Source organism: Oenanthe melanoleuca, chromosome 3 (assembly GCF_029582105.1).
Source record: "Oenanthe melanoleuca isolate GR-GAL-2019-014 chromosome 3, OMel1.0, whole genome shotgun sequence".
NCBI classification, from domain to species: Eukaryota; Metazoa; Chordata; class Aves; order Passeriformes; family Muscicapidae; genus Oenanthe; species Oenanthe melanoleuca.
Window position 1 is genome coordinate 19,586,662 of NC_079336.1, and position 22,518 is coordinate 19,609,179.

At 38.0% G+C, this 22,518-nt stretch overlaps 1 protein-coding gene across 2 annotated transcripts in view; it reads left to right on the forward strand.

The window, feature by feature from the left end:
* ARHGEF10 (Rho guanine nucleotide exchange factor 10) overlaps window positions 1–22,518 on the forward strand; it is a 106,292-nt gene that overhangs the window by 16,279 nt on the left and 67,495 nt on the right. For both annotated transcript variants that reach the window (XM_056487997.1, XM_056487998.1), the window contains exons 3-8: window positions 11,089–11,259; window positions 13,353–13,643; window positions 14,546–14,609; window positions 15,701–15,780; window positions 16,841–16,897; window positions 19,438–19,601. In XM_056487997.1, coding sequence (XP_056343972.1) covers window positions 11,089–11,259; window positions 13,353–13,643; window positions 14,546–14,609; window positions 15,701–15,780; window positions 16,841–16,897; window positions 19,438–19,601 — 827 coding nt within the window. The remainder of the gene's footprint in view (window positions 1–11,088; window positions 11,260–13,352; window positions 13,644–14,545; window positions 14,610–15,700; window positions 15,781–16,840; window positions 16,898–19,437; window positions 19,602–22,518) is intronic.

Below are 22,518 nucleotides of genomic sequence, written 5' to 3' on the forward strand. Positions count from 1 at the left end.
TACTGAGTGTATGTTTGTTTATTTCCCATTTATAGAAAATTAACGTAAATGACATATTAAAATTTTAAAGTGAAATACTGAAAATTCAGTGTTTGTACATGGGACATAGCGAGAATTAATTTGAATGCATAGTCTTCATATTATTGCCAAGTATTCTCTCTACCTGAGAGAGAATCATCTTAATTTGAGTAGTATGAGAGGTGCCCTTAAGGACCAAGTGTAGTGGAGAGCTGGATGTTCACTCACCTGCATCACTGTCCCCAGTTCCTTGAGTAAAGCTAGATAAGCAGCCTTGTCATCCTGAAGTTTGGGATTTAAGATGTTCTTTGAAATGAAGTTATTTTTTTCTAAAACTGGTGATAGACTAAAAATATCTCCTACACACCAATTTTGTACACCTTTTTATATAAAAAATCAGCTCTCTAGACCTGTGAGTGGGATATTTCTTTGCTCCTGATACAGAGACATGTAGAGCAAGGAGTCCAAGGACTTAAATCTGGATATCCTGTATGCAACTGAGTGACATGATTGTGTCTTTCCGCTGTTATTTTTTGTCATTTCCCTGACAGAGCCAGAACACTAAAATAGTCCTTGCTCTTCTGTCCCTGAGAGGGAAGTCTGGCCTGAGTCCTTGGGTAAGAGTGAAGTAGAAACAACTGTGCTTTCATAAAAGTTTCCACTGGGATGACCTTACACATTATAACAAAAAAAACCAAAAAAACCAAAAAAACAACAACAAAAAAAAACCCCCAAAAAACCAAAAAAAAACCCTAATACAAAAAAGCCTACCAACAAACAAAAAAACCCACCAACCCCAAAAAAGTGAAAGTCAACAAAAACTTCACCAACTTAAAGAATTTTTTGTTTACTCTAGTAAGGAGCTGCTGGGGAGCTGCTGTGTTTTGCTGTAGAGATGACTTTATGTCTCTGTTATGGGAGCTGCTTTTTATTCTGTATCCTATATGTATTTCTTTCAGATTATTTAGGTACCTTTTCTACTATTCAATGAAAAATTTCATAGTTTATTTATGTTGTAAGAGTTTTAAATATCTAATTTTGTGGCTGAGACAAGAGGTGGTGAAATTGGGCTTTTTTATATTGATAAGAGAAGCACTTTTATCTTTTATGATTTAGTTTCTGAAAGTACAGAACATTGAAGACCCGAAGATTGTGTTTATTTACTGTGATTGGGAAAATAAGAATTGCTTAAATTAAGCTGCACATATAAAGGGAGTTGGTCTTGGGCTAAACAATATTGTTAGGTATCTATTTTCATCATATAGACAGTTACAAATGATTGCAAAAAGGGAGCCAAGATTTCAGAAGAATGGGAACAGAATATGAATTGTAGTTATGAATGGCTCCTTGTTTTTGAAACTGGCAATGGCTTGCTAGTGTCTGCCATCCCATCTGTAACAGAACAATTTATTTATTTCTAAAGGTCACATTTCTCTCAGTAAATGAAGGAAAATGCATTGTTTAAGGTAAGGATTAATTATTTTATAAGACAAACTGTGTAATGAAGAGTAACAAGAAAATTCGCTTTGCAAAAACCATTTATGGTGTGACATGCCAGCCAAATGTTGGGAAAAACAAAAAATAGAAAATAAATAATTAATAAATAGCTTGTTTCTGGTTTTAGCACCCACAAAGAAAATAAAGTATACATAAATGTAATTATATTTTATTTTGAAGAAAAATGGTAAAAAACTTTGCTCGATGTTCAGAATGTATTAAATGATGTTATTGTTATTAATTTCTTGGTAGGTGATTTCATTGTTTTGATAGTATTTGGTGTTTTCTTTCTGAATAATAAGATGTAGTAGTTTTGTTGGGGTTTTTCCTGTTTACTCAGCTGCTCTTTAAGGTGACTTGACTTTACTTGCTAGCTCTGTGTAGGGACAAGGCCCAGACATGTTAATCAGAAAGGGTAGTTGAAGTAAAGGCCTTTCAGGGGATTGCAGCAAAACCTGATCATTGGTTGGTAGTAACTAGTGTTGATTGCTTAAGAAAAGCCCAGAAATTATAATGGAATTTGTGCTGATTTTTGGGTATTCTTTCAATGAACAGTTAAAACTGAACTCTGAAATTTTGACTTCAGTGAGGCAGCATTTAAGAACAGGGTGAGTTATTTTGTTCTATACTTCTTTTGCCTATTTAGGACTTGTCTATCATTAACTGGCTGGTATAAATTGCTGGCCAAGAACTGAGAAATTTTTTATTTTGGAGGTTTCTACTGAACTCAGTAAATATTCACTAGCCATGCCTAAAGCCTCTGTAATGATTCCACTCTAGAGTTTACAGAAAGTTTCACATTTTTTATGATTTGTTATAATTCTCTTACCTTGTGCATGAGTGTTTCTTAGATAAAAGCTTGTCTGCATTACAATAACTTAAATAAAGTATGAGTTTTTGAATGGGACATTTATTAGGTACTGCTTGCTTTTCCTGCATGGAGGAACTGAAACTCTGCCTAATAATCTGAGGAAAACATACTTTTCTGAACATTTTTGGGACAAGACTCTTCCAACCCCCTTACAGATTTTCTTTTTTCTTCCTCATTGAAATAATCTTTCTAGCCTTATCATATTTTCGTTAAAATGAATACAGAAGATGATTTAGTAGGTCAAAGAAGGGTTGTTGCAAGAATAAGTCTTACTGTTAAATAGTCTATTGTTGAGCTCAATAACTTTATTTAGGTGAAAGCACGATAGTTTCTGGTTAATCTTATGCTGGTGGAAGTTTCTCTAGGGGCTGGAAGGGAAGATGCCTGTGCTCCTGTGCCATGGGGATGCCAACTGATGGGTGACTGTATTGCTGTATTTCCCCATTCTGTGTGTTGGCAGAGGGTGATAGAGGGAAATACAGGTGCTGCCCTGGGTGAATTGTTAAGTATAATTTGTCTGGAGGATCTTAGCAGTTTCCTGTATTGCAAAGGGAAGTAGAAGTAAAATTAACTTTGTCTGATATGACCCATTCATATTTGCATGAGAACACTTGCCAACTGTATTGGGTCTGGCTGAGGTGGAGTTCATTTTCCCCGCAGCAGCTCTCTCTCTGATGTGGCTGGCTTCGGCTCTGCTGGATGTAGGGGATGCTTCTGGCAGCTTTTCACAGTAGCCACCACTGTAGCCCCTCCACTACCAAAACCTGGCTGTGGAAAACACAAAACCAATTCTTAACAAGACTCTTTATACTGGAAGAAATTAGTTCCTGACTTCCATGTGGACTGGCTGAAGGTCTGAATGGTGATGTTTGCTTATGGTGGTTTTCTTTGACCACTTTTGGGGCCAAGGCTGAGCTTCCGTGGCTAATGATAGGGGGCAGTGAGAAGGTCTCTGAAGCTGCTGGACTGAAAGGTCCCAAGGGAACACCATTGTTGCCCAGTATCCACTAAGTGATAGAATTTCTGGTAACAGGTGTGTTAAAATAGGATTTCTGAGAGTTCAGAAAAATTACTGTTTCCATGAGTTTGCTTGAATTCCACAGGGTTTTTTATCTGAGTTAAAACTGGACTATACCATGTTATGGCAAAGAAGATCAATGTGTTCAAATAATAATTTAAAGAAATGCTAAGAAAGGGGATGCTATAAAACTCTCCTCATTAGTTGCTTAGATAATGGATTTGTCATATTTTGCATATATTATGCTTAGTTTACAAATCAGTCTATCTTATTAGTGCTCTTTAGGCTGGATGAAGGGTAACCATAGAAATGAGGAAGTAAGAAGCCAGCTGAAATCCAAAATATTTTCACTATTGTCATGGATTTACAGGACATAACCATTCTGTTCTAGTTTATACTTTTTAAAGTAAAAGATATAGTAAATTGCTGTAAAATTTAATACCCAGTTTTTTTCTTTGTCCAGAATTCATCAAGAGGAGAACAGAAATAGTTAAATCTTAATTCTTTTTAAACATGTGAACAGATTGCACTCCATGCTCAGAGTGCTAGATGGAGTTTGTAATGGGAACAAAGAACCTTTGGTGTGTGTCTAAAAGAACAGCTGAATTCCTGGAGTTGTGTGCATCTCATGATCCCTGCCTGGGCTGTTACTGTGGAGGTGGGCTGAGCTGTGTGTCAGCATCTGTGGGAAGTCAGAGGCTTTTAGGTGTTCTGAGTGGTGCTTTTGGGGGGATCCAGTAAGTGCTTAAGTGTTGACATTGCTAGACAAAGGGTTATTCAGCCTGGACCAATGATCCAGGATTTAGGATTTAGACTGAAGGTTCAGTCTAGGAGGTATGTACAATTGCTGGCAAGGGGTTTGAAAAAACATGATCCAAAAATGAAGTCAAAATCCTTTGCTAACTTTACCAGACTGTGTCATCCTGGTAGAAAGGTGTTGCTAGAGTGAAAAAAGACCTAAAAACTCAAAGTTTTGTTCTAGTTGGCTTTCAGATTTTCTTTAGTATGATAGTCAGTTTATGTATCCAGCTGTATGTTTTCTTTCTATGGAGGTGGGATCTCATGCTCCCTGTTTTAGATATCCAGGGTGTGTCTGGCTGCCTTCTGCTTCATAGGGTTCCCAATTGCTTTTAAAGAGCTTTTAGTCCAAGGTATTGCTAGATGATTCAGCAGATCTTTATTGCTAATTAGAATTAAAAAGACTGTATTAGAGAAATGCATATACCTTAAACCATTAAATAGCAATTGCTTCAAAGTAGAAGTAATTATTTGGAAAACAATATATTAATAGTTGATAACTGATATAAAAAAGAAGTATAGAAGTTTATAACAAGCCAGACTGCTCTCACTGGTGGAAGTTTCCTTAAAAATGGTTATTTTTTCATAAAATTGTTGACTACATAGTCAAACTACATTTTCTACAATTTTTTTCTGTTTTCCCTTTGTAGGTCATTTGTACTTTATGATACCTTATAGTACCTTAACATGCTCTGTCCTTTGCTGCCAGAGCTGTTTGATTTCTGTTTCATTAGAGCTCTCTGGTTTTCCTGTTCCATGTGTGGATTGTCCAATTGGCAGGACATTGTAGGTGAGTTCAGTGGGTAGTAGGTGTGCTCAGTAGCTGGGGCTGGGCTCGGCTGTGCAGCCACCCTCAGCACACCCTTGTACCTCAGCTCAGCTGCCTGGTGGCATTTGTACCAATTCAGATGGGTGACCTCGGGGGTATTCCTTGAATACTGATGGGAAGCTAGTAGCCTTTAATATGGATAGGTGCTTTTCAGCATAGAGAGGGATCTCTCATGTATTTATGCAGAATTCCAAATAATGTCTGTACAGACTTTCCTCACAGCACCAGCAAAATTTCTTGGTGAAATTTTTATATCAGAATGTGCTAATATGGTGCTGAGGTGGAAAAGACATCCTCGGGACCAGGCTTGGTCTGTTTCTAGTGGTGGCAGGCAATACCAGTGCCACCAGTGTGCTGAGTATTTAAAGTAAATGGCCACAAAACACTGATTTTGCTTAGCTGCCTTTCTGGTTATCAGGTAGCCAGCACTGAAAAGCACTGAAACTTGAGGCTTTACAAAGGAGTAGAAGTCTGCTGGTGTTGCTCCTGCTCTTCTATGGACAGCCTGATTCACATCTTAATGCTTTTATTTTAGAACTTTGATTTTTTTGCAACTTAATTATTTTAAATTTTAGCTAATTAGGACTTGTATTTTTTTAGTGCTGTGTGTAGTTTGCAAACTTCATGGTTTTTGCTATTTGTAAATGTTTACTAACACCCACAGACCTGGGCTTTATTTCAAGGAATGCAATTTTTTTGGGATTAGACATACTGTTGTTAGCAGGCTCTCTGAAACTTGAGCAGGGAGATTCATTGCTTTTCTGAGTCTGGTTTTGAATTTGTTTTTTTATCCAGAAGAACAATATCTGTTGTGCATACTCAACAATATAATTAGTATGTAGTGTGTGTATTTGCAGAATACTAGAGAGGCATTTGTACTTACTTCTTTGTTATTTATTTGCAGGGAAAGCCAGTTAATTCATGTGGTTTTGCTTTTGTTTCCATCACTGGAAGCACTTTTTGCATGAATGTATACTCTTTAGTTTGGTTGGTGTTTTCTTGTAGCTGTTTTCCAGAGGCTGGTAATGCTGACATTGTGGTCATGCTTTGGATGTGTGTGCGAGCTGTGTGCAATTAGCAGCGGGCTTGTACCACAGGGACCTGGGTTCCCTGCAGTGCCAGCTTAGCACAACTCAGTGCAAGGGGAATGAAAGTCCTTGGCTTTGATCTGCTTCCCATGGGAAGGAGCGCTCACTCATGTTTTTGCAAACGCAATTTTGTCCTAGATGTTTATCTTCCCCCAGCAAAATGATACTTTCCACCTGTGTGACTGTGTGAGGAGGTGGTTTATGGATGCCAGTGCATGCTGGTGGATCTGCTGTGTGACTGGGAAGTGTCAGTGAAGGGCAGTGTTGGCAGGAGCACTTGCCCATACGGGTCAGCCTTTCTCCAGCAAGGTCCCTCCTGCCCTGCACCCTGCCGCTCTCCCTGTGCAGGTGCTGGTGCAGGTGCCCTGTGAGGGAAGGCAGAAGAGTCAGCTGAGTACCAGAGTGAAAGGATAACTGTGGTTTTCTCTCCTGAAGAATTAGTGGTTGCAAGTGGCAGATGAGTGGCTTGAAAATACCACGTTGCTTTCTAGCTGCAGGAATGTAACTTAAGTAGTGCTTTCAAGCTGGGAAAAACAAGAGACTGTCCAGTGGCGACCAAGTGTCTTGAAAGCAGTGTTCAGGTTCTTGCTGAATTTGAGGCAGCTGTTATTTTACAGAGTTGGTCTAATCTGGAGGCTTCTGCAGGCATGAGTTTTTCCTAGCACAAGGCTCACTATCCTGACAAACACCAAGCCTCTGCTGCAAAATCTCATCTGAAATAAAAAGGGAGCAGCTTTTTGTGCTGTTCATGCCATTTATGAGATGCCATTTATCCTGGAATACAGTCAGCAGGGTGTGTTTGGTCACATATGGTTAGTTTTACAAAAATCATGATAACTATAAAAATTCAGTCATTTCCTGGTATTTGCATGCTTTCAATACTTACTTCTATTGTACACTTACATAAGGAGTTCAGCAGATTTTAATTGCTGAGAAATACATATCTGTAAAGGGAAGAGATTTCAGAGAAATCTCTGGAATGTATGAATGATAAATAATAAGCATTTAGATTGCTATGTCTGGCAGTTTGTTTTGACTTGTAACTTAAAAATATTCTGAGATAGGGATAGTAATAGTTGAAATTTTTTTTTTTTTACTAAAAATTTTTGTGTATTTTAAGGCACACAAGTATTTGTAGAAAGTTGAAACATTTGGGAAATCCATTTGAAAGGAAGGTGGGTCTTCGCAGTCCTAAGTGTCTCGTTGCAATCCAAAATAATGAATAAAAAGATAAATGTTTTAAAACTGCATGTTGGAATAAGCAGGTAACTCCTGCCAGTATGTTTTAGGTTCAATTATAGTAATATATTTTCACTAAATAATAATTAGATATGTGTCATTTGAAGCATTGTGCACTTATTTCCTTAATCAGTCATGGTAGAAGTGACTAAAAATATTTATTGAGTTCTTTAAATATAATAGATGCATTTCTGCTTTTTGTTCCATAATAGCCTGTAAACTTAAAAAAAAAAGAGTACAACTGATTACAAAGATGGCATTCCTAATTATACAGAAGCCTTCAATTTCTAAAAATATTTTTTAAACCTTAAAACATAAAGTATTCATATTTCTTGGTGGCAGCATGACTTTTTACATCCAGGGCTTCTAGGTCTATTGTTACTGTGGCCCAGACTGCTGAACTGTTTGTACTTGGGGTTCTGTTTCATTCTTCATCATGATTTTTTCTCTCATGGAAGAAAGTTGACTTCTTCAATTATCTTCTTCATGGATTTATGAGATTGCAAGGGGGAAACAGATATTTGGGGTACTTTTATTATTTCCAGTGTGCTCATATGGTATTCAAAATGCACTTGATAGTAAGTGCAGAGCTATTTTTTCTTACTTCTGTGTAAAATAAACTGTTTAAGAAAACTATTAATGAAGCTTCACTGACTTAATCTGGGCTTTAAAATTAATGTCACTCTTTTAACTCCTTACCTGTATTTCACTGGACTATAAATAATTTGAGGATAATGGATGGTAAGGCAAATGGTGCCAGGAATACTTTGCAATTCACAGAGCAACCAAACATTTTTAAAACTTGCTTATGCCCCAGCAGGTCTCTGTAAACACAACCTAAGTAAGCTTATTTTTGAAGTAAACTTAAGAAATGTCATTTCACTGGATAACAAAGCACATAAAAAGTCATAAATTTGTGTGCTGTGCACAGTTATGAGAACATACATTCCTCTTTCTCATTCTAAATTAGCACTTTTGTACTTAATTTAACTTGAAGGCAATGTTTCCATTACATCAGGTTTTTTTTTTTTTTAGTCTTAAAAACTGAAAATATAAATTTTTAGAAATGTGAGAATTTCCCTGAAGCATTTACAGAGCTCTCAGAGTGGTATTGCCATAAGATGAACAAGTTCAATCAAGTTTTGTATTCTCATTGCTCTGGTTGCCACACATAAAGCTAAGGATGTGAGCAGTGGTAAAAGGGAAAATTGGATTTTAGTGACTAATTTAATTATTTGATGTAATTCCAGACAGACTCTGTCATTCTTAGCATTGTGTGATTGTTATTTCAGAAAAAATAATCAGTGCATTTTAAAATTAAAATAATTAATTAAAATTAATTAATTGAAATAATTTAAAAATAGCTGTCCTCTGTGTTTTTTGCCTTTGAAAATCCCCTCCTCACACACCCACCCACCAGACTCCCCCTCTCCCCCATTTTTTGTTTCTGTAGGAACACTTGCCTCATGCACTTTTTGGCTTGATCCTTTTGATTTGCAGATTAAGGGTAGGAGGAACTAGGGCTTTCTACATGAGCATGAAATTTTGCAAGATCTGGTGGTGGTATTTAGCAGCCAGATTCAGCCTGGGTCTAACTGCCGTCTGTCTTCCTAATTGTAGCACTTAAAAAGAGCTTTTGTCTGTGTGTTGTTGTGACATAACACAAAGAACTGTGGAAAATAGGTATTTTCAAAACAGGAATTTTTCTTTTTTTTGTGTGACATAATCTGTATTTATCTGCAGTTCTGATCATCTCTTAAGTTGAAGCAAAAAGCCCCCATCCTCTTTTTATTTTGTCTTTGTTGTTAAAATACTTTTTCCATCAATTGAAATAGTATGCCCTTAATATTAAAAACTTAAAGGAGAATATTTTTATTAAATATGTGATGGAAGATATCATTAAATTTAAAAGGCTAAAGTTTGTGCCTGCAGAATTAAACAAATATGGAAATTATGCGAAGCTGAAATACAGTTTTAGAACTTTCTGAGCTGAGGACATTTGTTTGTCTCCTGTCTGCTCTTTCTGACAGACAATGTATTCTTTCTTTTTTTGTCTCTTTTTGTAATCTTAACCCGCTGTCCCATCAGTGATGGGATTATGGGATCTTTCTAGGCTGCAGTGCCCATTTGTCAGGTTCTGTGCCTTTATCTATGATGCGAAGTAAATGTTTTGAAATGAATGAAGCGAGGCAGAATTAACAGCCATAACAGAAAAAAAAATTAGGTGGCACATCAAATTTTTTTTTAAATTCATGTTGAGCAGACATCTTCCCCCCTTTTGTTTCTTTTCTCCATTACACAGTCAAGTAACAAGTATTACAGTTTAGTCAGATGGATGCTGAATCAGGAAGAATGCCATTTTTGTCTTTAATCACTTGGAAGAGCTCTGAAGAATTTCTTGCATCTTTCAGGAAAAAAAGAATTGCTAATGGACAAGCAAAAATGAAAAGCCTGACTCCATACAGAAGCATTTTTGAAAGGAATTAATCAAAATGAAATTAAATGTCCTGCTGCCTTAGCCATAACACATGACAATAAATGCAGGATAACCCTGATTTTTTGTTCCTTACTATTTTTGCAATTAGTTCACTTTTTCTCCTGCAGAGAGGCTGCATGAAAGATCTTGTTATTTGTGGCTGTGGTAAAATATGCTGGCTCAGCCTGCCTGAAGAAACAGAAGCCTTGGCAGGAATGCTGATTACCATGACAATCTAAGCAGTCTAGAGCTTTGGGGTGTTGTGGGTTTTATCATGAAGATAAAAAATGTGTCCTGGGTGGTGGGATAGCTGATAACATCATCATGATGCAGCAGATCCAATCGTCTTTGCAAGACTTATTTTTCATTTTGTGTTACCTGTGGAAGGTGGGGGGGAACCTTATCACCTTCAGGTAAATTTTTATAACATGCTTGTATGTTTACATCTTTATCTTTTTTTAGGATACCATTTTATGCTGTAGGTACATGAAGGGATTTACATTTCCATGGGTTTTCCACAATAGCATGGGGAAAGCATGTGCTTCTTCCTGTTCCCTCTCCTGAGCCCCATGTACAGTGCCAAATCTGTGCTACAAGATCTTCACAAACAGAGAAAAAACCCCCAAATCCACCTTTCCTATCCATATTAGGGTGTCATTATTTCAGCCATTACTTTTTCAAAATTTCCACACTCTCCCTCCACCAGAATGCACATATGTATGGTAATGGAGGTAATTGCATGCTGCATGAGATCCTTGGTTTAAAACTATCTCAGATTGGAGTAGGAAAACCAATCTGCTGGTCTCTGTTGGAGTGTGTGAACTGAATTATTGTCACTGGTATTGGACACTGTTAGAAAAGAATAGGCTTAGGAGTTTGAGTTAGAAAGGAAAAATTAATTGAAGTTATAAAGTTGCAAAGTCGCTGTGCAAATAAATTAATCTGTGAAATTTTCTTGTTCAGAAATTGGCCGTTGAAGTGTTTTTGTAAAAATCTTTTGGCTCATTATGACAAAAGCAAGAGTATTTGCATTATTGCTTGTTTATTTCTTTCCAAGTAATTTCCTTGTTTGCACTAAAGGATTTACTGAAAACTGCATGAGGTTATCAACACATCAATCAACTTTTGTTTTATTCCAGTAACTTAAAAATCTAAGGGTTCATTGTGAAAGCTTCATTTGTAATGCAGAGCATTTACTGGTCCCATGAAATCATTCCCAAGAGCAAACAACCAAAGGTATGTCTTTCTGCACAGTTCTAGAGCATGAACCAAAAGCCACGGGTCCAAATGATGAGGAAGAGGATGAAGGAGAACAGTTTGACTTTGATAGTGGAGATGAGATACCAGAAGCAGACAGACAAGCCCTTGTGTCCCCTATTCCTGGTCCTGGAAATCACATAGAGCACCAAGAGGCTGGTGCTACAGGTGAGTCAAACTCCACTGGGCAAAGTAGTCAAGATTGATCATAGGATGCCTTTTCTTGACAGTGCAGTAAAAGTACTTTAAACAAGAGTTCTCTGTGGTGTTGCAGCCCGCCCCTGAGGGTAGCTCTGGTTCTTAATGGATTTCTTGGAGCAGTTCTTAGAGAGAAATGACACTAAATGAATGGTGTTTGTAGATATACATGTTGGGTTTGTTTTGGAACAGTTTGGTTGCAATGGAAAACATATATGTAGCCATTTTTGTTATTATATATATAGCAATGTGGCAATATCAAAGCATAAAAATACCACCCACTTAATAAAACATAAAAGGCAAAAGAGAGGAAGAAAGAGGAAGAAAGGGTAAGAGTAGGAAGATACATAATCGCTGCCCATGGATCTGTGATGAGACTTGATTGAAGTGATGAGGTGGGGAAAAAGCCCACAAAATGCAGGATTTGGTGGGTTAATACACTCAGGTTCAGGTGGGAGTGCTCAAGCACCTCCTCTGTGAGGGCAGAGTTTTAGGCTGTTTTTTGATCACATGCAGTTCTCTGGTGGAGGGCATCAGAAATGAGTCTGAGGGCACTTCAGGAGTCCTTTGCAGGTTATGAGCTCTTCCAAGGCAGCTGCCTCTTGTGTCAGTAAGCCTGTGTAAATGTGCCCTTCCCTGGGAGGAGGGTGTGTGTGTAAGGGAGGGCAGTTTGGTATGATAAAAGACATGATCCTGTCTCCCAAGATCTGCTTCTTACTGGCCTCAGAGCCCAGTTTGTAGCCTCTGATGGTGGTCAGTTCACCCTCTCTCTCAGACCAGAGGTTTGTCATTACACCCCCAAAGACTCACTGCCTTTTCTTTGTGAGCTTGCAAACCTGGCCTCAGCAAAGCACCCAGGTACCTCTGAAAGTGGTCAATTTGTTTTGAGTCATAATCCGTCTCTCACACATGGAAACACCCTGCAAGTGTTTTGGATATTCCTGCCAGTTTACAGTCATGGTAGATCTGACGGGGCAAGTGCCTGTCTCGTGTAATTCTTGTGAGGTTTCCCATTCAAGTGTGACACACAAACCAATGGATTGGACATAGTCTGAGTGCCATGCTACAGGTAAAGTGTATATCCTTGCTGGTCTTAAGGCACATTGATGGCTTGAGATAAACTGTTTCACAGCTAAACTTACTGGTTGCTGAGCTTGAGATGTTGTGCATAAAACTAAGTGGAGTTTGAGTGTATGAATTTTGTTCATAAACAGAAGTTATGCTATATATTGAAACATTTTTTATGACATGCAGGTGTTCCTGGTGCTGAGGTATAATCTGGAAATTTCCGTATCCTGCTCAAATTCATACAGCTGATTTTGCTTACTTTGATTCAATTTCCTTTTGTAAACAGATTCACTGTGCTTATGGCAATTAAAGATTAGATAACTCTTCAGGTGCTGTGCAGTTTGACAACCTGGAACTTAAACACTATTTTTCCCTGAGCATCTGTTGCTTGCTCACGCTTATTGTGAAGTTGTGCTTACCGCTTAAAGTCATTTCATCACTTGGGATGCAGTTCCCTTTGGAGGGGCCTATGGTTCTGCTGTACCTCAGCATGTCTCAAAAAATACTGGGAACTTTGTATAACAGAAAACAATACATTTTCAAAGAGGAAAACTTGTAAAGTTATTTTCTTCCTCCCTTTCTTAACAGCGCATTTTCAGGACAGCTCTTTGAGGAAAGGCCCTTCCACTGAACTTTTCTTGTCCTCATGACTCCACTTAAAATATTTCTTGTGTTTGTAAGATTCAAATTCATCTAGAATCCAGATTTTAAGCTTTAGGGTTTAAGACTGTTTTGACTCATGTGCTTATGTCAGCCAAGTTACTGTTTTTCCACTGGCATCTTTGTAACACATCTTGTTTTGCTCTTGTTGCAATCCTCATCTGTAAAATGGGGAGGTTGGCACTATTGTGTGGGAATTTTGAGTCATAGGTTGTAAGCAACTTGTATAGTAAAGATCAGGTCCTTGTTTAGCGTACTTGCAAAGAGCTATTAGAGCAGCTTGAACAGGTATGAAAAATAAAACTTTGTATTTTTGTTTAATCTTTCAACTAAAGGAGCTGGTGATTCAGAACACAGTGAGAAGCTGCAAACATCAGAACCTGCTGCAGGAGGCACTCCAGCCAAAGTAAATCCCTACTCAGTCATAAATATTTCCCCAATCCAAGACAAGGATCCATCCTCATCACCAGAACCAAGTCCTCAAGACGAATGTGCAAGTCCCAACTTGTCTGCTGGATATTCTGTTCCTGTCCCTTGTGGATATGCTGTGCCATCCAACTTACCTTTGATAGTGCCAGCATACTCCAGCCCTGTCATCATACGCAGTGTTTCTGTAGATGAAGAAGGTACTGAATTTACACACCTTACTTTATTTGAGGGGGAGTCCTTGGTTAACCTCAGGTACCTTTCCTGTATAGCACTCACCCTGGGTGAGTATGGTTAATGCTAATTCCTTTTTAACATAATGAAATAATTTTCAGATCCAGAGTTCAGTGTTCAAGCCAAATGGTTTCTTCTCATACCTTTTATTGTTTTTTCTAGATCCTGGCAAAATTTCTCTTCCCTTTGCCTTTTCTATATGCATTTCAGTTTGTTTATTTTCCAATTCCTGTGGATTTAGAATTGCTGTGGGATTTTTCTATTGATGATTTGATGAATTCTCCATCTGCTAGTACAATTTTAAGATGGAAGGGGAAACTAGAAAGGGAAATAACTATGGATTATTACAGAAACAAGAGATCCATTTTGTAACCATAGTTGAGAAAGTTGATAGCTTAATGTCAAGATAGTAGGAAAAGAAAGCTCCTCATATCCTGCCTTTTTCTTTCTGTGTTTTGAATATACTTCTATAATTCCAGCCTTTATTCCAGCCTTTGCTTTTTACCACCATTAGGAACACTGTCAAGTAAAAGCAAATGTTTGTGTGGCCCTCATTACCTGTAGAGGAATCTATGTTTGAGAGATAGAATGAAGTCCATCATACACTGTAATTTTCTCTTAACAGCTCTTCTAACAAACGACTGTGTCTTTTAATTACTTAGTTCTCAAAAATGTGTGATGTGAAGAAACTTCTTTTTTTAAACACAAGTAAGAATAAAACTGTTGCAAAGAGGGAGATTATTCTTTAGCAAGAATAATTATTCTTAATCGGTTTCTTATGCTAAAATGTGCCATTTGAGCCAAACTGACATGTTATTGCAAGTATTTTCTTTTTTTTTTTTTTTTTTTTTTTTTCCCTGATTGGCAGGTACACAGTCAGCAACTGAAGAATGTCATTATAATTCTGCAAACTTGGAGGACCCTCAGAATAGGTAATTGCCATTTCATCACGTTTTAATGATTTGTGAAACCTTGATTCCTAAGAAAGCTTGAATTTGATAAGTATTTTCCTTGTGTGATACTTCCATGTTTGTTGGTTTGGTTTTTTTAATTTCTTAGTCCTGTAATTCTGATTGTGTACTAAAATCACCACTAATGTATGTAACTGTGCATGACATTTTTGAAGACGCTAGGTTGAATTTTTATAGACTGATGGCAATGTCATCTGCAACAGATTGCTGGAGATCTTGTCTAGCCTGTTGCTTTCAGCAGGAGCACTGCCAATACTCCATCAGGTCAACCTTGCTGGCTGAGCCTTTAAGCCCTCCAAGGATGGAGGTGCTGCAGCTTCCCTGAGCAGTCTTCCCTGCTGTATGACCTTCCCTTTTCCACTTTGTCCCCCCTACCTCCCCAAATGTCCAAATCAAACCTTCCAGTCTGTTGACCATGCCCCCTTTGGCATTTAAAGAAAAAAAGGGCCCCAAAACCCACAAAACAAACCCAAACAGAAAAATAACTGATCCTGTCTAAATAATCTCCATGTCTTTTACCTCCTTCCTTGTAAACCATGTGCTTTAGTCCCTTACTTCAGTTTCTCTACAACTCTCTAGAGGTAGCTTCAGTTTCTCCACAACTCTCTAGCAGGGGAGTGTTAAGAAGCCAAAACTGGACATGCTGCTACAGGTTCTGCCTCAGTAGCACCAGGTGGAAGAGGATAACAGCTTTGCCTGATTGCTCCTGATGTAATCCAGAATGTCTTTAGTCCTATTTACTGTGAAAAGGAAGCTCTCACTTCACTGTCTCTGAGAGAATTTCCTGTGTTCTGGTAGATTAACTCAAAAGTAGAGTATTTTTTAAGATTGTAAAGAAAGTGTTTTCAATTTTCTGACTAATATTGCAAGACTGTTAACTAGAATAGATTATTCATCACCTAACTACATGCTGAAGCAATATTTTTGACTAACCAGCAGCCTTGGAGTGAAAACTAGAAGGCAGAAATACATTTTTTGTCTCGTCTTCATGGATGTTTAAAAACATTGTGGTATAACTTTTACTTCTTTTATTTAATGGCCTCTTTTTCAAGTGAAGATAACCAGACCAAGAAGGAGGATGATGCCCTGGCCAAATGGGTTGCAGATCCTGCAAATACAGCATGGATGGAAAGTAAGTACCAGTGAGCACTGAAGTACAGCTGTAGAAGGTGGTCAATTTTAAGTTTGATCAACAGTATGTGTGTGTTCACATGCACAAGCAGATTTTATGGGAATGTCCAAGTTCACTTTTACTGTGTGTTTTCAGATAGGTTCCAGAACCAAAGTTAACATTCACTTTTCCACCTTTTGGAGTCTGTGGAATCATGTGTTATGGAAGTCATTTGGCTCCATCAATGCATGTGCAGTGGAAATAAGCTCCAGTTGGGAGTCTGATCTGTGACTGTATTTGAGATTGCTCTTCTTGTGTGTTAGTTGGCAAATAAGTACTTGGAGGAGGTGGAAGAGAAAGAATTGCCACTCTCTTGGTGTGTGCTGTTGATTCTTGGCTGCTAGCTGAATTTTAAACCAGCACAGAGACTGTGTGGTTTGAGGACAGGTTATCCTGCCTGTTCTCAGCTGTTCCCCCTGGGCTGAAGGTTGATCTTTCATATTTTGTGAAGCAACTGAAGAATTTGTGTTGTCATTCTGCGTCCTAATGTACTAAGATGATCATTGCATTATTTAGTTTTGGTTCTTTTTTGAAAGTCAATTTCAGCTTTTCTGCAGCCATCCAGTAAAGCAATGAGCAGCCTTCAACAGCACAGAATGTACAATACTTCTGTAAGAAGTATGGGAGAAATACTGGCTTTTGAAGTGGATTTTTGTTTTCAGGCTGCCAAAAGTCATCATAAACAATGCAGATAAAACTCTGAAATTTCACAGATGCCATCTACTGCTTTGTGCATTATTGCAATATTGAAATATTAGATATGCAAGCAAAATGCTAGTGGAGAGAGAGTCATCTCTCCATTGTATTAATATATGCCAATATAATCAAATTCTTTAAAATATAATAGAACATATCAGTTGAAGAGGACCTACAGCATTTCAACTGCCTGACCATTTCAGGGCTGACCAAAAGCTAAATGCATGTTAATAGCTTTGTCCACATGCCTCTTAAACACTTGGTCCCATTGAAATTTTAGGAAGTTTCTCATTTGTTTTTGGTTTCTTTTCTGTCTTGGTTTTAGACCCGGATGAGGTAATTTATGATGATGTGCCAAGAGAAGATTCAGACTCTGAACCAGGTTTGAGATCTTTGTAATGTTGAAAGCAATGTAAAATGGAATTATGTGCATGTACACTAAACAGATACATTGGTTAAGTACCTGAAGTATGTGTAAATGGAATTAGCATGGTGTCAGTAATTGGTAGGTCTTAAAAGTTCAGAATTATACTAACACTTAAAGGCTATCTCAGCAGATCTTGTATACTGCTCTTCTCAGAAGCTGAATTCTGCTTTATTTTATAGACACTGTTCCAAATACTTGAGTATTCTGCATATTAGAGAATTACAGTGTTGGGTGTTGTAGGGCCCTGAATAAAGCAAGGTAGTTAGGGAAAGGGTAGTTAAATGATGTATGATAATGTATAATTGTCATGGTTATAGAGAGAAGTTCTTTCCTTTAGAGTCCCCTTCAATATATAAATGCTTGATAGATGGAGGAGATGGTTCAGAGTGGCTGTTCACCATCCTAATTGTGACTCTACAGGAATGTTTTATTTCAGCTTCAAAGTGGTCCACTCCTGATGGTTGTGACCGTGTTTTGAGGGGGCAGAATAGATCTCAAAGTAGTTGCTGGAGTCAAGATTTTACCTTTACTGGAAATTATGGAGTTACGGCTTGAGAACCATATTTCATTGAGTTTTTGTTGAGGTTTGTTTTGCAGTTTTTGGGTGTACTGAAGTCTGCTTAAAGATCAGTTGCTACTGACTGATTTTGTGTTTGAGTGAATTGGCTTATTGGGAACTCAGCATTTTATTTGTCATGGCCCTCAGAGGGTGTAGGTGTTTGATTCTGAAATTGTTAATGAATTAAGAAAACACTTAAAAGCTTTCTCGTGTGAAAACCACATTAATCTTTGAAGCTGTAAGAGTTTCATTTCTTGTCCTTAGTAGTGTTCAGGCAAGGTGTTTTACAAATTACTACTGAATTGTTTATCATTTATTATTGGAAAGTACCATGTTGCATTCATGACTTGAATACTTATATTAGTGGAAGTTCCCTCAAGGGACTGTGCTACTCTGAGCAGGGACATCTTTGTGATGATGCTGACATCTTGTGATCTTGCTGATCAGTCAAGAAACATGTACACTAGGCCCAGGTAGCTGAGCTATTGGTGAGAATCTTTAGCTTAACCCATAAGACATTGATTAAAAGTTTTCATTTTTTCCCTAAAGACGTTGAAAGATTCTGAGGAAATAAGTAGTAAGGGAAGTTTCATCTTTGTACACTCATGATCTTGATATTTATTATTTGTAGATTTTTTCAGGGAGATGGAACAGTTCCAAAAATATTTCAGTCAGGCAATCTTCATTAGCGCAATGTAAGGACAAGATAAATTCGCCCAGTCATGGGGTGATCCTGCCCCAAAGCTGACAGCACAGGAGTTAGACTTGCATAAGTCATGATTTTGACTTACTATGATGGCTCTTTTAAATTACTCATTGTGCTAGATTACCACTAAAATGTCTTCTTCAGGAACCATGTTTTTAAGGACAGTCTTGATATGCATGGGGACTTAAATTTTTTTTGAAAAATCTGAATCTAGAATCCTCTGTGTTAAAGAATTTAATTAGTGTTAGTATTAAAATCCAAGGTTTAGATGGATGTGTAAAACATGTCAGCTTTTCTTTTGAGTATATATTTTTTCTCTGTTTAAATAAAATGTCAAATCTTAAAAGCACAGCTGTTGTTTCCTGAGTTTAATAGGAGACAGTTGTAGATGCTGCATCATAACCTCTGACAATAGTGATTCCTGGCAGAAGTGTTGTACCATGACAAGTGTCCACACTTTTCTACTTGCAATGACAAATGATGCTGCAGGTAGAGTGCATTCCTGTTTCCTGATAAGAATTGGCTCTAAATTTTCCATTTTATTTTGAGTAAGTTTTATGTTCTTGACATCTGTGCCAATGGAAAGACCTGTGTCTTTAACAGGAGGTACTTTGGTCAGCCTTTGCAGTATAGATTTGAAAAGGTTATGTCTTGAAAAGGTTAATACTTCTAGTTTTTAAAGTACATTGAGCAAGGTAGCTGCCAGGTGTGGGAGCTATCCAGTGACTGGTGGTGATGAGTCATAAAACACTATTGTGTAACACTTTCTTACTACTTTGGTCTGATCTGTTCTGCTGGAAGTAGTGACATTTTCATTTGATTCTTGCAATGTTTTAGCATTTATCATTTTAGCTGGTGTCCCTAGGGAAAAATGGCAAGCTTACAAATTGAAGGATGATACTTCTCAGTGCAGAAGTGCATTCACAGCTACAGCGTAAACTTCCTTTGAAGTTCTAAATAATTTTGTGGGATTTGGACACAACAGTGTCATTTGAGTAGCATGTTTCTAAAAGGATCATGGAGTGTACCATAACACTGTCCTTGTTTAGTACTCTGTTTCAACAAAGACAATCTACTTTGGCTATTTGAATATTGGATTTAATTCAGAATTTTTAATGTGCATACAAAAGTCTGTGCAATTCTTTATAGCATATCCTGAACAAATTTTTTGGTGTTTGAACAAACATGCATTTCAGTGTAGCTTTTTTAATTTTGATTTAATTCTTGCAGAGGAAATGATTTATGATGATGTTGAAAATGGTGATGATGGTGGAAACAGCTCACTGGAATATGGGTGGAGTTCAAGTGAGTTTGAAAGCTATGAAGAACAGAGTGATTCGGAGTGTAAAAATGGAATTCCCAGCTCCTTTTTGCGAGGCAACCACAAGAGACATGTATGTATCCTGCAGTACTGCTCAGTCATCAAGGTTATCCAACATTTGCTTTTCTCACCTGCATTTCTTTTTTTCCTCAATTCAGTTTCAAATGCCAAGAGCATCTTTTTAAAGGAGATATGAATCAGTGTGGAAGTGACAGTACATAAAAAATGTAACAGGGAAAAGAAGAGATGAAAATTTTAAACAGAAGCTTCTTACAAAAAAATTGGATAAAAATGAAATTTTAAAATAGATTATTTTTGCTTATGGGAACTTCCTCACCTTCTCTTCTTTTGCAGTTGCTGGATTAGTGTAAGTGGTAAATAAGTGTGGAAAATAATGTGAAGAATAAGCGGGGACAAGCCTGACAGGAATTGAAGGTTTGGGATCTTTAGGTGCTCAAATGTCACAAAACTCTTTGCCACTGTTCCCTAGCCTTCTGTCTGAGATCTGCATCAGTTTGCTTGTTTGAAAGTGACTGAGCTTAAAAAACTTCTGAAAGTAAAATATTTTTGTAATCAAAGAGAATTCTGCCTGTTAGGAGAGAAGAGAGGTGTCATGGTTAAAATGATCCATCTGTGACACTTTAGGTCTAGTACATTTAGCTCCATCTGTTCTGTGGGAGGCAGGAAGACACAGGTGACACAGGTGCCTGTCCTCACTGCATCTGTCCCACTGCACAGGGAGACAGGTCCTGGGCTCTTGCCTTCCTGTCACCGTGGCTCCTCTTCTCCTGCCCTTGTGTACCCTCTGTGTGAGAGGCTCCCCAGTGTGTTCTGACTAGGGACAGCCCCCCAAGAGCCCCTTGGCAGCTGTGTGTTGTGAGCTGCCCCAGCACCCTGTGGCTGGAATGTGCACAGTTGCAGACAGGATGTTATTTCATGGGACCCTTATTTTCATTTTACAGGTTTCTTAACTTGATGAGAATAAAAGCCTTGCTGTCTGTGTTTCCCTCCAGTTCATGTTATCTGCTCTCCCCTCACCTCCATCCTTGCTGCCTGTCCTTTGGAAATCAGGGAGTGAGCAAGACTTGAGCCCACCCAAATCTGCACTTTGTAAGCTGAGTGCTCATCCTCTGTTTTTGTCTTGGTTTTGTTCTGACTAGAACAATCTCAAGCTGTTACAGCTGTTTGTTTGGGAGTGTTTTTTAACAAGACTGAAAATACTGTTTTTTGTTTTGAATACCTTCAAAGAGACTAAGAAATTACTTTGCATGGAGTGTGTAAGCCTTAACATGGCTGCTGGCTTACTCTTTAAATTTTTTTTAACCTTGTCTTGTTATCCCTAGATTCAGCTTTGGCCATAGTCATAAGAATCTGTTTATGTGTGTGAACAAAGCAAGATTTAAAGCAATTTTTTTGGAACTCTTAAAAGTATACTTTGATCTGTCATGGGAAACTGTTGACAGTGGTTGAATGTGATCATACCAGGATAGGGCACAGAGCAAGTGACTCAGGAATGATGAGAGAAGGGGGGTGTGCCCTTGGGTACTGCCCTGCAGATGGCTTTTTCAGGCCTGTAACAAAAGGTTTTGGGGATTGCCTTGTGAGGATGGATGTGAGGAGGTGAGGATCACTTAAGGTGGTGGATGGGAAAGTCAGAGAGTCTCTTGCACCTGGATGGGTTGCTGGGCGATGGAGAAATCAGGACATTAGGGAAGTGTTTTGGCATGGTGAGGAAAGAAATTTTAGGACTGCTGAAAAAAAATCTGCAACAAGCAACCAAGAAAACAACAACAAAAAAACAACCCAAAAAACCAGCTCCAGCCCTCCCTGCACTGGCACTTCAACACAGGCTGACACTACTCTTCTTTATGTACATTTTCTCTGTATGCATTCCTTGCACTAGCTCTCACTTTTCCTCAGGCCCTGTGATGGATATTACAGTTTATTCCCTGCACATTGCCTTCTGTAGCCTTTCAGAGCCTGTGAGGGACTTGCCCTACTTATAATTTTAGTGTTAGTTGAAAAGTATGGCATGGTTGAAGGTGGGATTTTTAGTTTTAAGTGCTGGTGTGACTTCCCTCAAAGAAACCTTTTCATTATGATTCTTATTATTCTTTTTATTTACTAATTTATTTTAAGAAGGGAAGGTTTTTGTGCTGTTAAATATTTTTTTGTCTGTGAACCAGATGCTATTTTCATTATACCATTATAATGCCAGAATCATCATGTTAGAGGTAATTGCATCCTGACCCAGCCTAGTGGAGCTACGTGCTGAGCCTGTTGCTTTGTCTTCAACTCAGTAGGCCTTCTCTTTCCTGGGGCTTTGATCTCTTGCCAAATAATTCTGTTGATATCAAGCTGAGGGGTTTTCTACTGGATTTCTATTATAGGGCACACCAAATATTTTCCTCTTTTTTTTTTTTTTTCTTTCCTGGTTGCATTTTAACCTCTTTTATCTACTTTTGTCAAAATGTTTAACAAATGGTAATTAGTATTCCAGAGCATTCCCTTCTCTGTGATAGTTTCCTTGCCTTGCAAATGAATATATTCATGTATGAGATGGTTACACCAAAGTTCATATAATGAGGTTATAATGCATGTGGAAACTACAAGAACATGAATCCTGTTAGTGTCTCCTTACCTGATTCACTGCCCTATCAATTTCCATATTCTCAGGTGTCAGCAATCTCCACACGTTCTTCAGTCTTTTGAGTTTTCTTCTGATTCACTGTCTTGAAGGATAGTCTGAAATACAGACTAGGGTTTGTGTCCAGTGAATAATACTTATGGTTAAAGCTGATGTATTGTTTCCATTGTTTTTATTGTTTTAAGTGATAGGCACAATGCAATTAATATATATTATAATATAGTTCCCTTAGTTGAAGTGGCTTTGCCCCTGTCTTTACAGAAAAGCACCTGGCAGAGTTCAGCAGTGCCCAGGAGCGATGGTCACTTCCTCAGACTGGAGCTTCCCTTAGTGATAGTTTTCC